The sequence below is a fragment of the Malaclemys terrapin genome, chromosome 12 (genome assembly GCF_027887155.1).
Source record: "Malaclemys terrapin pileata isolate rMalTer1 chromosome 12, rMalTer1.hap1, whole genome shotgun sequence".
Taxonomy (NCBI): domain Eukaryota; kingdom Metazoa; phylum Chordata; order Testudines; family Emydidae; genus Malaclemys; species Malaclemys terrapin.
In genome coordinates, this window is record NC_071516.1 from 4,964,659 (window position 1) to 4,982,616 (window position 17,958).

General features: G+C 54.4%; 1 protein-coding gene across 1 annotated transcript in view; it reads right to left on the minus strand.

Moving 5' to 3' along the window:
• SAMD10 (sterile alpha motif domain containing 10) overlaps window positions 1–17,958 on the minus strand; it is a 40,204-nt gene that overhangs the window by 12,693 nt on the left and 9,553 nt on the right. Inside the window, exon 2 of the mRNA XM_054045866.1 lies at window positions 8,942–9,126. Within this exon, the coding sequence (XP_053901841.1) occupies window positions 8,942–9,126 (185 nt within the window). The remainder of the gene's footprint in view (window positions 1–8,941; window positions 9,127–17,958) is intronic.

Consider the following 17,958-nt stretch of genomic DNA (forward strand, 5'->3'; position numbering starts at 1 on the left):
GATGTCCAAATGCTGCCAAGAGATTCAAATGGGGAGTTCAAGCGACATTTCACAGCCCGCTCCAGGGATGGTCCTTTCAGAATAAGCCCAACATTTGGAAGTGGGCTGTAGTCCACGAAAGCTTATGCTCTAATAAATTTGTTAGTTTCTAAGGTGCCACAAGTACTCCTGTTCTTTCTCCCAACATTTGAGACACTAAAGCGGCCTAGAAACCCCCTCCCCCTCAGCACAACCACCTTGTGCTTTGCAATGCTCACGAGATGGGTACAGAAGCTGCAGCCCACCATCCTTTGCCATCCTGGTATGCTTGCTGGGCATCCGGCCCTTGCTTGGCTTCAAGAAGCTCTCGGTCTCCATCTCATCCCCAAATTCTTTATCCCACTTGCACTGGGAGTGAAGTCATCCCAGGCTTCGGACACTCACAAAGAGCCAGAGTGAGGGAACAGGTGACTAGCTCTTTGCACGTGCACTGCACCCATTCTCTCCAGAGCAAGGGGGCCACCCTCACAGATTGCAGGGATTGGGCTGATTTAATCTGCTCAGTGCAGAAAGAAGCAGTCGCCAATGATGGGAGGTGAAGGGATGGATGCATTGACCATTATGCAACAGAAAGATAGGGGCTGGAACTGCATCGGCAGCTCACATGACTTAGCCAATAGACCTGTCTATGGTCCACTGTTGTCAACCAGGCACCAGCAAGTTACCTCCAGCAAAATGCAAAAACCCTGTTGATGGCGCTGGGAGCACATGGCCTGGGCTGGCGCAGTGGACCTGGACCCTGTTGTTCTGAAGAGGATGGAAGAGTACAAGAACAGCTTGAGATCCAGCAAAGGCTCCTCTGGTCCTGGTGGACCTGCCGGCTTGCTGGTGAGAAGAGTTTTTCTGTAGTCAGGCTGCTAACAACTGGAAACCCCCCAAAACAGAGGCTCCAGGGGACCACTCACCCTCCAGGGGACCACTCAGGGCCCCACCCCAGTCGTGGATCTCCTAAATATCCCCACAGAAACTCTTTATCAATAAACTCCCTGCACTAGGAGGCAGAGAACCCTCGAGCATCCACTTTCTTTCCCCTGCGTCTCTAGTGGTTAAGAACATGAGGCTGGGAGCCTGGATTGGAATCTTGGCACGGCCATGCGACCCTGGGCAAGTCACAGAATCATAGGAGTGGAGGGACCTCGAGAGGTCATCTAGTCCAGTCTCCTGCACTCATGGCAGGACTAAGTATTATGTAGACCATCCCTGACAAGTGTTTATCGCTCATCCTCTCTGTGTCTTGCTTCCCTTAGCTGTTAAATGGGATTCCTTATGGAGAAACACAGGGCTCAGAGCGCAGTGATCTTTGATGCCATGCAAGAGCAACGACCTACCTGCTAGCCTTACTCATTGTCAATCTTGCTTGAAGCTTTTCTCTTAGTGGTCAATATGGGAAGAGACATCATTGAAAAGCAGACTGTAGAGCCCCATAGGGGGGAACAAAAAGGCACATCCGGTCCCTTACCCAGGATCCCAAGACGTTTTCAGGCCTTACTCTCATGGTGTCCCAGCCAACATTCAGTAGAACCTGGCTTGTCAATGGCTTCAGTGCAGCCAGAGGTACATGGCACATCCCTGCTTTCATTCACTCCAGCAGACCCTCCACGGCAAACAAAAGTCCAAGATTCAAACTCATTCTGGTGGCAATGTGATAGGGTTAAACTTGCCTCCTAGGCTATGTCACAAATATATTCCTCACACCGAATTCCTGCCTTCGCCTTCACCCACCTGGGACACAGTCTCCCCTCTCCCACCCAAGAAGCTGCCTCCTGCAGCTGGCCCATGCACTCTGATTCTGGACAGCGCGGTCATGCAGACCAGAATGTCCCACCAGGGACTGGAGCATTGGCCCTGGGTGCACATCATGTGTCTTCATTGCCCTGGCCAAGTTCTGAAGCCTGCAGGTGGCTCTGGAGTTGTGGTAAAGTTTTCTTCTTCCCATTTGATTTTTACAGAAACTTCAGCGCTGCAAGGTCATTGCAACCTGGATTAAGCTCAGTACAAAGCAAATAACATGTCCCGAGCAGCAATAGCAGGGCGCTGACTATTCCAATCCTTCACAGAAAAGGTTTCTGGCCAGCAGGAGTTCTCTTCCTGTCAGGAGTCAGCCCAATTAGGTGAGGAAATAGGCCTGGGAGACCAAAGTCCACAGTTCCTTCTTAGTGCTCCTGAAAAGGAAGGTAATAATAGCCTTGGCTGGAGGCTGACACAGTCCACAAGTACAGCAATGGGCTCTGGGAGAGCTCATCGCAGGAACTACCTGGGCTGGGGGCCATAAGAAGACCCCTTTCTGCACAGACAGCGGCGGCTCCAGGCACCCGCACAGCAAACGCGTGCCTGGGGTGGCAAGCCACGGGGGGGCGGCGTGCCGGTCGCCGTGAGGGCGGCAGTCAGGCAGCCTTCGGCAGCATGCCTGCGGGAGGTCCGGCGGTCCCGTGGCTTCGGCAGTAATTTGGCGGCGGGTACGTCGAAGGCGCGGGACCGGCAGATCACCCGCAGAAACGCCACTGAATCCGCGTAACCAGCAGACCGCCCACAGGCGTGCCGCCAAAGGCCGCCTGACTGCCATGCTTGGGGCTGCAAAAAACATAGAACCGCCCCTGTGCACAGAAGCCCTGAGTCAAACCGTGCTCAGAAACAGAGCTTCCACCAATGATCACAGGTCCCGTTCACTGCCCATATGAGCCAGGGCTGAATTTTTTAAATGTTTCTTATTAGCCACGGTGTTAGGGGAGGAAGGGTCGGCCAGTAGTTACAGCAGGGAACTGGGCATCAGGATTGTGCTCTCGACTCTGCCACACACTTACCCCCTGCCCTCGGACAAGTTATTTAACTTCTTGGCCCCTCCATGTGTCACAGCACATTGGATGACACGCGGGTCGGGGGAGCAGCTCGGAGAAGGACCATAGAACTGCTCTCCTGCTCCTAGATAAGCAGGATCTTATCCACCCCACACCCTTCTTCCAGTTTGGTTTGGATTCTGGACAGGGAACCTCCTCCTTTGCGTGTCCTCATCTCCATGAAAGAAGGAGCTTTCTCTTCCGAGTCTTCGTTGAGATTGAGCTTTTCGGAGACAGACGGAAGCTGAATTCCCAGCCTGGGCTGGAGGGATAGGAAAGGCCAATGCATGCTGAATATAGCTGGGGCATGTTCGGGGCCAGCAAGAAGGAGGGAGTGGCGCTTGGAAGCGGCAAGTAGCAATCTGCCGGGATTCAGAAGGTCACCTGCGTTTGTACTGCAATGTGCAGCGTCAACTTCCTTGTGTGAACACTGACTAATGAAGCAGGCGAAGAGAGACAATTCGTGCACCAGGAACTCAGACATTCCAGGGTTACTAAAACTAGTCCCATATCCTTGCCATGGCAAACACCAGCCAGCCACGGGCAGCGGTGACACGAACTTGCTGCCCCGTCCCTGCTTACAATCCGGTGCCTTTTATCACCCATGACCTTAAATGTTCTACTTTGTGACTCCCCTTCAGGCAGCCGCAGGCGTCGGAGCGTGGCCAGGTTTTTGTCTGGGAAATAACCAGGGTAGGAATGCCCCAAACCCACCCCCTTCATGCACTGGCAATTGGCTGCACGAGGAGTGCTCAGATGAGTGGCGCTTTTTCTAGAGCAAATTTGGCATCCGAGGATGGAGGAGGCTGAACGGCAGCTTTGCCCTCGAGGGCCGGGATCATGCGTGGTGCCTCCAGGTGGCATAACACACACTGGCGCAGCCCAGGGGCAGGTGAGGGAAGCCACCTTTCCTTCCTCCTGATTTTGGATTAGTCAAAGGCAAAAATGACCCCGGAGAGGGCAGCTCTACAACACAGCACTGCTCCAGCGTTCGACATGCACCTTTCTATCCTGAGCCTTGTCCATCAGCACTTCAGGACGGAGCTCTGTAGAGCCGCCATCAGCTGCCGACGGTGCCTGCACCAGGAGAATTTCCCCCTGGCCATCTTAGAGGCGTTTAAGGCCTCTGTACACCCCTACATCAGACAGGGGCTATAAGGGGCGGGAGAATCCCTCCTGAGATCTTTCGGGGGAATTTTGGGAAACTAGCTCAGGTGCATGTGGGCACATGCATGAGCGTTGGGGCTGTGTGTACAGGAGGGCAAGATTTTCAAAGCATCTGAATAGCCACTGAATATCCTAACTATACACCACTGTTACTGGGATTTTTGTGAGCACAAATTGGGGAACTGCACACACTAGTTACCAGAATTGGCATTTGCACATGCCGTTACCCACTTTGCATGCACAGTCACATTAACTGCACGCATAACGTAGGGGTGCGCTTTGAGACCCTTCGGAAATCTGGCCCAGGAGTCACAAAGAGTTTCTGTTGGATATCCCACGACTCACGGAAACTAATGCAACAAGACATATTCCGAAGGTTCAGATTCCGGGGAGGTGGGTAAGGAGGGGAAGGACTCTGGGCTTTAACATTTTCTCTCCAGTACCCAACACATTTTCTGATGAAGGCCCGCCCTAGTGGTTTGAGCACAGGAGTGGGAGCCAGAGAATCCAGAGTCCTAATCCAGCTCTGATTCGGATTCCTGCTGTGACCTTGAGCAAACCACTTAACTTCTCCATGGTCACAACCCTTATTCCCTCATAGGGGTGTTGGGAGAATGAATTTGTTGGGGGCAGGAATCAGCAAAGATGCCAAATGGATTCAGTTCCATGTGTTAAGCAAGTTGCTCATTTAAATGCCCCGCACATTTTTGCATGTCTCTTCCCCATCGTGGAGGACTCACCAGATTACGATCTTACATGGGCAAATCTTCCAGTGAGCTCAAGGGCAGCATGGACAGGAAGGAGATTGTTATGTGCCTGTATGGAGCCTTTCCTCATTAAGGCCAAAATCGGCTTGCGTCCCCACAGTTCACCCCCATTCACACCCCGCTGAACACCTGGTTCTAATGCAGAACACGACTGTTTGCCCACAGATATCAAAGTAACCAGCAATGATGGGAGAAGGAAAACAAAGTGCTTGAGCATAACAATGGCTCTTTAAAACCAAACAAAGAAACAATGCTGAAACCACAGCACCGCTTAACCAAATAACCCACCCACGGGGTAATAGGCACTTAGGAACCCACAATTTCCCCAGATAGGAGCGAGCCCTGCAGAACTCCTGGCGGTTCAGCACGTTTGCACAAATTGGCAAGCTGTCTGAAATCGCCTCTCCCCGTAACTGGCTGAGATTACACCTCGAACGTGACCGCTAAGCCAAACAGATGCAGCCCTGCACCTGGAAACTCTTTCAGAGCATATCATAAAATATTTCCTTTGCTTGCTCCAGATGAGAATCTTTCAACTTTCCTTCCCCCACCCCAGTGATTTTCAGACTGTCTCTGCTGGCCTGGGCAACTGCAGCCCTGAGCAGTAAGGTCACAGCGGGACGCCCTCAAGCTCTAGTGGCGGTCCGGAGAACCAGGCTCTGAGGATGGCACCGAGCCCTACTCAAATGCAGGTTCTCTCTTTTGTTATTTCTGCTCAGCTGGAAGCTCGGCATGAGTCCCCGGGCTCCTGAAGGTGGTAAATGAGGAAGTGTAATGAATCAATGGCTCTTCTTCCAGCTGGCTGAACTAAACTGTCTCTCTGATAAACTCACAGCCATGAATATCAAACACTGGTGTTTCAGGGACTGAGGTAGAGGCTGCCTTAAAGGCTGTTCTACTGGGAAGAGACCAAGGAACCATCTGCAAGTATCTGCCTTTTAATGTCCTCCTTCCACGTGTGAAAGGGCTGCGAGGTCAGGGTTTCGAATACAGTCAAATCGCTTTGCATTAATTCACCCGGCTTTCCTTCATTAGCTTCTCTCGCTTGCAGGGATAACAAAAGTTGAAACCTTTCTCACCTTGAATGCCTGCATTGGGGACGTGGAGTCAGCCAGCAGGGAGAGAAGACAAGCTTCAGAGCAGTTAGGATTAAAAGCCAAGCGGATGCCATGGCCCATTTCTGATGGGACTGCGTGACAGGGGGCAGCAACTTTGCTTCCTAGTCCCCAGTGAACCAGGACTCAACCTCAGCTCCGCTTCCCCCTCCCTTTGCACAGGTGCTCAGGGAAAGGGGTACAAGGATGGCTGCTTGGGACAGAGTTGGGAATGTCAGGGGCGGCACCCACGGCTCATAGGGCAGGGCTGGAGCCCTAGTTGCTGCCTGGTCCTTCTCCGATGGTAGCCACTTAAATTTTCCTCTCTCCTAGCAAGAGACCTCGCTGACCACAGCTGCATTTCTCCACTGAGCCATTGCCCCAGCTGACAGTCTGGGGGTTACCACTACTCAGGCACCCAGAGGTGGATCGCCACAGGGAGGGGGTGAGATCTACTTTGTTTTTCTAATCCCAGAGAAAAACGCCCTCCAGGGAGCATCTCCTGAGGCCACCCTGGGTTCACTGCAGGGACTAAAATAAAAGCACACTTGCTGCAGCCATCAGACCTGTCTCTAGCTCGGTCACTGGGGAGCTCCAGCTGGAAGGGCTGGCGATTTTCTCATCAAGACTCTGTTAATCTCACCCAACGCTTGAGACCTCTGACTGTCCCTGATGAGCAAATTACATTGACATCAGCAGAAAGGAGCCTGCGAGTCCATGGATGCAGAAGTGGGTCCTGAGCAGAGTTTGACAGGATGGGCTCAGCACAGGCGGCAGCAGGGCACAGTTACCTCATGCTGGCCTGCCCGTCCATGGAGACCCAGCCCTGCTGCCCAGGAGGGTGAAATGGGAATTTAATCTCCATGGGTCATCTAGGGCTTATGTACCCAGAGACTCAGCGCGTGGCAAGCTGAGGCTGTGTGAATCTGCTGTGCACAGACTGGCCGGGTGGTCCCTGCTCTTGGGCACTAAATGTCTCCTAGCGCACGTTCACCTACTCCCATGTCAAGCAGCAGCGGGTCAAAGTGCACCAGGGACCTTTTAGCGCGCAACAGCAGGGTCCGCGCAGCCAGTTAGCGTGCTGCACATCCACACCGCTGCTTCCCGTGCACTAAGCCGCCATATGGACAAGCCCTGGACTTCTCTGCCAACACTGCCAAGTGGAAGTGGGCCCCTATTAGTACAAACTGGATTGTGGGCACTTGGCAAACCCAGAGCTTGACTGAAACCCACCAAACTCATTTCACAAAGGGGAGGGGGCCACTGAACTGTCCCCCAGGCACTCCTAGTGTGTACTGAGCACTGGGGAAAGGAAATTAAACGTCAGCTGCCTCCTGGCCAGGAGGAGGCAGGATGAACACACAGTTGGAATGAGATATTGCAAGTTTAAAGCCAGACGCGTGCATTGCATATTTTCTTAGGGTCTGAGTCAAAGTCAATGGCAAGGCTCCCCAGGTCTTCAGTGGTCCTTAAGCACCAAAGGAAGTTACAGCCTGGTTGTAGTTGGTGGGGTTGGTTTTTAATGCTGCAGAATTAAATCAGAGGCCAAGACATTCAGCACAGAGAGACATGGTTTTCTCTCTGCACAGAGTGACGCTGAGCTGGAGGCATGAAGCGAAATGCTTCTGGCACCCTTAACTCAGCCTCTGATGGACAGGAGTTTGTACTGGAAATGAAAGACCTGATGATGCAGAATTGCTGGGGTCAGCACCTTTTACCTCCCTCCTTGGGAACACTCCAGTGATGAGGCAGCACTGACTAGTGCCTTATCATTCATAGCTAGTAATAACGAATACAATGCCCCTGTGGGTTCACCTGCCGACTTCCTTCCCCAACAGGCCAGTCAGGACTGTAGTGAGACCTTTTGCAATGAAAGGACAGCAGGCGCCCCCAGTCCTGGCTGGAGCAAAATGCAGTAGGCTGCCACTTGGTAGCTTCATGGAGAAAGAACGCCGGGGCAGTCACTGCAGAGATGGGGCCAGAACCAACCCCCCGGACTTTGGGGGAGTTTGGTCCAGACTCTGGAGCTCAGCCGCATCTCTGCTGCAGAGATCTAGCGTTACACCCCCATGGCTTCAGTGGCAGGTACTGAATGCCGTGCATAAAGCAGGCTTTAGAGTCAGTCTACACTGCAGTTGGAGGTGTGTGATTGAAACGCTTTAATCTAGCTCGCATGGGTCCTAACAGCAGTGAAGACACGGCAGCAAAGGCCGTACGAGCCGGCCCGGAAGCCTGGGTACATACTTCCATTCCTAGCTTGTGCGGCTGTGTCTTCACTGGTATTTTATCCATGCTAGTTAGACTGAAGCTAGGCTGGGTATGTCTACCTGAGCCGCAATCACACCTCCAATTGCACTAGCGACATACCCTACGGGAACACTGCAGCATGGTGTGTACAACACCGAACCCAGGCCCACTCCAGGTCCCCACGCCTGCTCGGTGCAGGACAGCAGCATGCACTCTGCTGATGAACCCACGTGCCACTGAACCCCAGCGGCAGGTGCAGCCTGTCTAATAAAAGTCCCACTTCTCTTTTCAGCTTCAAAGCCCTGCAAAAAAAGAGAATTAACAATGCTTCCAAGTTCCACTCCCCACCCCTACTCCTTCCACACGGTGGGTTTTTAAAGTCCCCTTTCAATAATCAGCTCTTAAATTCTGCAGGTTATGAACTCATCATGAGAATGTAAAGCAAAATCAGGAGCCTGCTCTTGCGAGGTGCTGAGCTCCGCGGGAGAGACACTCCCCTTAAAGTCAGCAGGTTGGGAGGGTGTTCAGCACATGACAGGGAACAGTCTGGGAGAACAGACCTTCTCTCTCCCTGCTAGGCAGGCAAAAGGAGTGCGAGCTCAGAGATCAGAGCAAGTCAGAGCTTAGGACTGTGACACCTCATGCATTGGCAGGGGGTGGGGATTAGGGGGGACAGCATGTTGGAAATGTGCTGGAAGGGCCCCTCTATCCTAAAGGGCCATTCAGCAGTGCACGTAGACATGGCTAACGCCCCATAAGAGGCGAGGAACGTGCACTCGTGACAGGCTGGTACCTGTGAGCCTTCGGTTCCCGGCTGCTGTAGGAGCTTGACGGTCCTGCCTCCTGCTGACCTCTGACTCCGCCCGTCATGCCAGGTGAGGCTGCTGCCTGTGTTCCGCTGCAGACGGTAGCTGAGGTTTTCGGCCGACACCGTGTGCTCCAGGAGGTTCCGGCAGAAGCTGAAGTGCGCGGCAGCGGCTGGGGAGGAGAACGATTTATATCAGAAAGACAAGAATCATACCCCATGCACCAGCGTCCTCCCACAGCTGCCCAGATTGCCCTATGCGCTGCTGCTCGAGAGGCACAGGACCGAGTCCACGTCCTCCAGTCTTCTTCTCTGCCCCTGAGGCCGAAGGATCTGAGAAGGATGTGGAAGTGCACCACATTGGCAAAGCCTGTGTTGCTTTCCCCTCCGGTGGCTGGTCCTCTAGAGGAGAACAGCCTACTACTGCTACCTGCTCTTAGCTGCGGTGGCAGAAGTCTGTTCTACAAGTCCCAGAGCAACCATGCAGGAGAGGGCTGTTGCTATGGCAGCGCTTGTGGCCAGGAGAAGGGTTTGCTGGGAGGACAGGGAGTATTTTCCAGTAAGAAGCCGGTGAGGCCGTTCTAAAGGAAGAAAGCTTGTCTGTGGGCCGCACAGGGAGCAGAGGCAGCATGTTAGCAAGCCCAGCTCTTCTGAAGGAACAGGAAATCAGCCCCAGTTCTCAGTGACCAGCTTTGGTTGCCAGCAGACAGGGCCGCAGGCGCTTAAATGCACAACGACACCCAATGGGGCCGCAGCCGCTGATGAGGAGCCATGCACTCAGGCTGCAGGACCTCCGCCCGCAAACCCCAGCTCCGTGAGGAAATGGGCTGGCTATGGAGCTGCGTACCAGATGCATTCCCCGGCCCCTCTCCCACTGGCAGGTGGGCCGCTAAGCCCCTCGCTCAGCTGCGCTTTGGTCGGACACAGGTGCTGCATCGGTGCTGAGTCTGGAGGCTTTGACGTGGAGCTGCCCCGAGCCCAGGGCTGGCTAACTGGGTCCCCTGGGCCTGAAACCGCCACACGCACACAGGCAATACCATTACATTTAGTGTCCCAGCAAATTAAGGCTTATTGGAGGGGAGTTTGCCCCAAGCAGCCATGTGACCAGCTAGGACCCATTAACCCTTTAGAAGCTACAGTGCCTTAAACGCGTTGGCACTGGCCTTCTGGTCTGCGGGGCCCCATGCTGTAATGGGGGATGGGGGAAGCACAGAGGAGGCTGAGCAAAGAGCTGCTTCCCTTGCCAGTCCTAGCGGGAGGTGCAGTGTGGAGCTCTGCAGCTGTGGCTTGAGCTTTAGACTGGCCTGGCCTGCCCCACACGTGCCGCTCTCCCGTGTGAGGGGAGGGGACGGAGTGCCCTTTTGCTGTATGGATCCCCTAAAACTTCTCCAGTCCGGGCACTGCCAGCAAAGACGTACCGTACCCTGACGAAATGCCAGAGAGCTCTGCAGTGAGGAGCCCACAGGCCAGGGCTTGCAACGGGGCAGGAGCAGGGTCTCGGACCATTGCTGGGCAATCCTGGTGCATTTTCCAAGGGTATTTGAGCACCAAAAATGCTGAGAAGGCAACATCCCAGGAGCCGCGTGCTGGGAGCGTGATCCGTGGAAACCACGCTCCAGTTCAGAGAGGGGCAGGAAGTAAAAATAGGAGAACAGGAGAGAGAGAGAGAGTGTGCGTGTGTGTGTGTCGTACACCTCTGCTCCCGAAACTGCCAGACAGGGTCTGTATAACCCGGGGTCCCGTGCTCAGTGCTATGAACAGGCCCTTGTTACCTGCGGTTCCCAGAACCAGACTTGAGGAGGGCTGGGGGCCTGGTGGGTAGAGCAGGACGGGCCTGTGTTGTCTGGCTGGCTGCTGGAGGATCATGAGTGCTGGGGGTGCTGCCTCTTGCCACCTCACGCCTGTGAAACCATCCTGTCTGTTCAGATGGCTGCTGTTACCACGGCAACAGATTCTGCAACCTGAGTAACAGTGGGTCTGCGCTGTGGGCATTCCCAGCACTACCCCAGTCCTGCTGCTAACCCCCCCGGCCCCAACCACTTGATGCCAGTCCCCCCAGCCCCTCCCTTCCCACAGCCCAGCCCAGTTTTCCTTCAAAGGAAAACACCTGATGGAGGAACCTGTGCAGAGATTTTGGTAACCGTGTCATGATAGGAGGCCTCAATCGTCTCATCGCTAGCGAGCCAGTGAAAGGCTGTGAGCAGCAGGCCGAAGCCCCTTGGACTGAAGGAGTGGCAGGCGTGGTCTGAGAGTGCACTGGCTGTGGGTACCCCTGTACGGGCTTTACGGGCGTATCGTCTGTGGGTGCTCATGCATGGGGCTGTATGTACCCCAACTCTGGGTGCCTGGTGGATTTGCGTAGCATAGATATTACAATAGCAGAAGGTCGCAATACAAACTGCAAAGGCACAGCCTTCGGGATGCGGTCAAAGCCACGGGCCTCAGTGACTCCGCATGGTCTCTCGTGGTCCCATGGCACTGACTGTTAGTAGGAGGGATATAAAGCTTGATCCTTTGACCAAATGCAGGGCCGCCCGGGGAGGGGCGGGGGAGGCAAGTGGGGCAATTTGCCCCAGGCCCCGGGCCCCACAGGGGCTCCCATGAGAGTTTCCAGGGGCCCCCACAAGAGTTTTTGGCGAGTCTTCGGCGGCAGGTCCTTCAGTGCCGCCAAACACACCCGGAGCAAACGAAGGACTTCTTCCTTTCCGGGTCTTCGGCGGCGAGGGCTTCTTCCGCTCTGGGTCTTCGGAGGCGGGTCCTTCACTCGCTCCGGGACCCACCGCCGAAGTGCCCCGAAGACCCCAGGCCCCCTGAATCCTCTGGGCGGCCCTGGCCAAATGCCAACATGGATTTTTATATTCTACATCCCTGAAACACACACCCTCCCCTCCCCCGCAATTTCCAGTGACGACAGGATTCTTCTGTACACTCTGCCCTAAGCTGTTGTGCAACGTTTCCGTGTATGTGCTACCTCTGAGGAGGCTGCATTTCAGAAGGCAGCGAGGTGATTCCTTAACTGAGGCACTTTGAAATTCTTGGCCGATGGCGCTCTACAAGTGAAACCATTCCTCTTCGTCTTGGCTCAGCCCCTAACTCGTGCTCTTGTTCACAACACCAGGAGACTCTGGGGACGGGAATGAAAAATGCAGCATCAGCTGGGACTTTCCATTGCCAGGCTGGGTCATACCCTGAATGCTGTTTAAATGTCTTCCTGCCCCCACCAGTCCCTTATTTTCTTTTCAAAGAGAAGCGAACAGCCCGCAACCACAATTGCTTACGCCAGCTTGCTCTGATGAAATGAACAGAGCTGCCCGAGCCGTTTGCCCACAGTGCTAGCACCAGCAAAGCTTGCTTTGACACCAATTTTCCAGCCAGCGAGTCCCAAAGGGTCTGATTCACCAATTTGCTACACCAGTTTTATGCAAGTGTGTATGCACTGGGTTGGTCCTCAAATGCTGTAAATTGGGGTAGTTCCGCTGACTTCAAAGGAGCTACATTTTGCCAGTTTCTGTGCGCTGAGTATCTGGCCCATTGCTTCCAAAGTGTCAGACTGGTGCAATGGAGTGGTCAATCCATCCCGTGGAGTTCTCTGATAAAATTCCATCCGCTCCCTCCTATCCCCAGACAATTCAGGGGTCAAGGAGATTTCTTGAGATTATAATGAAGCCCAGCAGATCCTGCCCCTTTCCTCTTCCAAATCCTTATGAGACACCAATCAGAGCATTTACAGAAATGCCTGTGTGTCTGTGAATGTGTGATCACTTACACAGCTCTGAGTACATGCACACATGTGAACTTTGAACAGATGTGGGGGTACACACAGGTTTGAATTCACATCAGGCACATGTGCGTGTGTGTGCATATGTACTGGTAATGTGAGTACATGCACACAAGGGTGTATTTGCATGTGTGGGTGAATAACCACACGTATGTGCGAGCATGCCAGCATCTGCACATGCACGACCATGGTGAGAAAGGAAAGTAATTGTGCTCATTCGGAATTGACCGTTGGGTTGCTCAGAAGCTTGGGCTATTCCATTTGTTCCAATTAAAATGTAAAATTTTCCTTTGGGGGGGAAAGAAAATGAATCCTTCTGTACTAGAGTACTAGAGTCACACGCTCATCTATTCTAGATAAAAGGCGGGAGGCTTGGCATAAGCCACATGGATCCCACAAAGCAGGGACTAAGACAGGGGCGGGCAAACTTTTTGGCCTGAGGGCCTGTAGTGAGTCGGTGTGGCTCCCCTCCTGTCCAGAAGAGGGAGCCCACGTGCCGGCACCAGAGTGGGTGGGACCACCACCGCCTGTCCCCGCCCCCCGGAAGTCAAGGGGCGGGACAGGAAGTATAAAGGCCGGCCGCCAGAGCTCAGTTGAAGCCCAGCCACCGCAGGGAGCAGACGTGCGGCCGGGAGCTCCTGCCCAGGAGACCGTTGAAGACCGGGGCTTGGACCCTGGCTGGCCTGAGCTACCCCGGGCCCGCTACGAAGAGGAGCCGCCGGAGCCCGCTCACGCCCGCCACTGGGAGAACCCCTGGGAACCGGACCCCACTAACCCTGAGGGTGAGACTGGACCCGAACCCCTCCGCCCCTGCTGCTACCCAGAGGAGCCGCCTGGGGACCGTTGGCCTGACTTCCCGGCAGAGCTACCGGACCTGCCACCGAGCCCCGGCCCAGAGGAGCCCATGCAGGTGGACTGGCCTGAGCCCGGCGCGACGAGCGAGGTAGGATCTGAGGGGGATCACGGAAGTGGCCCGGGGATAGCCGACCCCGGTCCGGCTGCAACTGAATGTGAGCCTATGTCAGTGTGTTGCGGTCTGGATACCCCACTGACCAGCAGCGGCAGCAACCGCTGTTAGGGCCCCGGGCTGGAACGCAGTGGAGTGGGTGGGCCTGCGTTCCCCCCTGCCACCCCCACTCACGGGTGGCAGGCATCCCCCTCACCCGACACTCGGCTACAGCAAGCCTAGGCGTGCCTTGCGTGGGCTTTGAACTATTTGCTCGCTCAGCCCCTGCAAACAAGGGCCTGAGCTTAACTGTGTTGGCCCCGCCCTGATCCAGGGCCTGGCCTCTGAACTATTTGCTCGCTCAGCCCCTGCAAACAAGGGCCTGAGCTTAACTGTGTTGGCCCCGCCCTGATCCAGGGCCTGGCCTTTGAACTATTTGCTCGCTCAGTCCCTGCAGTCAAGGGCCTGAGCTTAACTGTGTTGGCCCCGCCCTGATCCAGGGCCTGGCCTTTGAACTATTTGCTCGCTCAGCCCCTGCAGTCAAGGGCCTGAGCTCTAACTGTGTTTGCCCCGCCCTGCTCCAGGGCCTGGGCTCTGAACTATTTGCTCGCTCAGCCCCTGCAAACAAGGGCCTGAGCCTAACTGTGTTTGCCCCGCCCTGCTCCAGGGCCTGGGCTCTGAACTATTTGCTCGCTCAGCCCCTGCAGTCAAGGGCCTGAGCTTTAACTGTGTTTGCCCCGCCCTGATCCAGGGCCTGGGCTCTGAACTATTTGCTCGCTCAGCCCCTGCAGTCAAGGGCCTGAGCTTTAACTGTGTTTGCCCCGCCCTGATCCAGGGCCTGGGCTCTGAACTATTTGCTCGCTCAGCCCCTGCAAACAAGGGCCTGAGCCTAACTGTGTTTGCCCCGCCCTGATCCAGGGCCTGGGCTCCGAACTATTTGCTCGCTCAGCCCCTGCAGTCAAGGGCCTGAGCTTTAACTGTGGTTGCCCCGCCCTGACCCAGGGCCTGGGCTCCGAACTATTTGCTCGCTCAGCCCCTGCAGTCAAGGGCCTGAGCTTTAACTGTGGTTGCTCCGACTCTGCACTAAAGAGCCGGAGTTTCGGGACTAACTGACTACTTGTTCCCACAGTAGTGAGTCGGTGTGGCTCCCCTCCTGTCCGGAAGGGTCGAGCCCCGGCTAGGACCTACTACAGGGCCGCATCAGGTTTCGTAAATTGTATGGAGGGCCAGTTAGAGGAGGGGATTGTGGCCCGGCCCCCACCTCCTATCTGCCCTTCCCCAGGGACCCCATCTAACCCCCCCTGTTCCCTGACAGCCCCTCTGGGACCCCTGCCCCATCCACACACCCCCGCTCCCTGTCCCCTGACTGCCCCTGGACCCCCGCCGCCCCATCCAACCCCTCCTCTCATTCCTGACGACCCCTGCCACATCCAACCACCCCTTCTCCCTGTCCCCTGACTGCCCCCTGCCACCCCATCCAACCCCCCCCCGACTGCCCCCGGAACTCCTGCCCCTGACTGCCCCCTGCCACCCCATCCAACCCCCCCCCCCTTCCTGACGGGACCCCTGCCCCCATTCAACCCCCTTTTTGCCCCCCCGACCACCATCCACACCCCCTGACCAGCACGCTGAACTCCCCTGCCCTCTATCCAACTTCCCCTGCTCCCTGCCCCCTTACCGCGCTGCCTGGAGCAGGCTGGCGGCGCTACAGCCACGCTGCCCAACTGGAGCCAGCCACGCCGCCACCACCATGCAGCACAGAGCACCAGGTCAGGCCGGGCTCTGTAGCTGCGCTGCCCCAGGAGCTCACAGCCCCGCCGCCCAGAGCATTGCGCCGGCGGTGGAGCGAGCGAGCTGAGGCTGCGGGGGAGGGGGGACAGCAGGGGAGAGGCCGGGGCTAGCCTCCCGGGCCAGGAGCTCGGGGGCCGGGCAGGATGGTCTCGCGGGCCGGTTGTGGCCCGTGGGCTGTCGTTTGCCCATCCCTGGACTAAGATCTCACTGTTTAGACTACAATGAACAATCTGAAGCCACACAAAGAGAAGCGTCTTTCCAAGGATACCTGAGGCACTGTAGGAATGAAAGGGTTCAAGAAAACCATCATTCCTTTGGACGCTAATATCTATAGTTAAGGATCAGGGGGTAGCCGTGTTAGTCTGTATCCACAAAAACAACAAGGAGTCCGGTGGCACCTTAAAGACTAACAGATTTATTTGGGCATCAGCTTTCATGGGTAAAAAGCCTCACTTCTATAGTTGGGATCTCTAGGGGTGATCCCTAACTTGAAAAGAAAAGTCAACCCTTGTGCAACAGGAAACTGAAATCTAAGAAAATGCCACTCACTCAAATGATATGTTGTACAGAACTAAACCTAGCCAAGGAATAGGACGAGGAGGAATGGGATCGCATTCAGCAGAGAGAAATATCAACCGTTTCCCAAGAGTGAGAGCCATTAGGCTGTGGAATGGTCTCCTAAGGGATGAGGTGGAAATGCCATTGTCTGAGACATTTTAATCTGACTTAAGGAACCTTTAGGGAACACACTGTGGAAAGCAATCTTACCTTGGTCCCCAAGGGAGGAACTAAATGACAGCTTGAAAGGACTATAGGTCCCTGAAAGGGAATGTCCTCCTTTCATTAATTTTCAGAAATAAAGAAAAGCCCTTGTCAATTAATAACGACATAAACCAGCTAAGAGAATAAGGGGAAACGGAATGGGAAACTGGTCTGATCTAAGAATGGGCTTGCTAAACGTATCTGCTCTCCTCCATACGCCATGAAGGTTCTGATGGATCATGAGCGGATATGGGATTATTGCTCGGTAAACCACTGCAACAATTCTCTTGTGATTATTTCTTCTTTTAATATAACAAATGGAGCGGAGTCTTTCATGCAAATGCAACTGCATAGCGAAACCTGGTGCTCGGAGGCCGTGTAGGTACTTAGATAGAGAGCTAAGTCAAATCAGTGCAAGGGCCGAGCAATAGAGGCCACCCCACTGCAAAGAGGGTCTGCTGGAGAAGCCAGGCACAGGTAAATACCAAAGGCATCAGTAACTGGGAACAATGAGAAGCCAACAGGACTGTTCTGAAGAAGTGCAGAGGTTCAGACGGAAAGGGCTATTTCATCATTCTGATGCCAGCGCCGTGTAATGTGACTTTGACATCACAGATGGGAGGGGACCTTTTCTTAAATTAGAGGGGAGATGTAAATGCTGACCTCATCCACAGGTTATTAAGCATTATAAGATGGCCGTCACAGAAGTAAAAGCCGCACTGGTGGCTGAACGTTCCAAGCCAGGGTGATAGAGGTTACCAGCCGCCCTCAGAAACACAAGAGCCAATTGACAAGAATTTGGGGTTTTTCCCTTTTTAAAAACAAAAGTATTATATAACAGACATGATGCACCCACAGATGGATTGCTCGGGCTAGAATCATTTGTCTTTATAGACCCTCATTAGGGGGATATTAGATTCTAAAGCCATGCCATGTTTGGCTGCTTACTTCCTTTGCTGATGGGACCGTAATTCTTAGATTCCAAGGGCAGAAGGGACCATGCTGACCATCTGGTCTGATCTCCTGTATAACACAGGCAGATCCTAGAGCAGATCCTTTGGATAAACAGCCGATCTCGATTTAAAAATTGTCAGTGATGGAGAATCCACCAGGACCCTCTGTGTATTGCTCCCGTGGTTAATTACTCTCACCATTAAAAATGTATGCCTCATTTCCAGTCTGAATTTGTCTATCTTCAACTTCCAGGCATTGGATTGTGTTAGGCCTTTCGCTGCTAGATTGAAGAGCCCATTATTAGCTAGCAGCTGGTCCTGCTGTTACCCTGAGGCTGTTGAAGATAGACAGCTCCACTGCAGGACCCCTCCCGTTTAGTTCACGTGCTGTGTAATGACATCCACATACGTACCCACAATGTGTGTGTTATTTACATATATAAAATTGGGTGGGTAAGGAGAAGCTGGCTTCAGCTTTCCCCGCAGCAGGACTAGCGTCCCTTCCCAGAATACTTGCAGCTAGTGTGGCATGTAGTACAGAAGGGGTACGCAGGGGAGCAGGGGTCCTGCTCTGTTAAAGGACTCCTTTAGGGGTCCTGGCCTGAAGCTGAAAGACAGGGACCTGTTTCCAAAGGTCATTATCCTGCATCCATCCCCACAGTATCTGAGGCTCGCACAGGAGCTCAGAGGGTCCTGTGGCACCTTTAAGACTAACAGAAGTATTGGGAGCTCAGGTTGCTGTATTCAAACCTGGTCTGAGACGAGCCCACAGTGT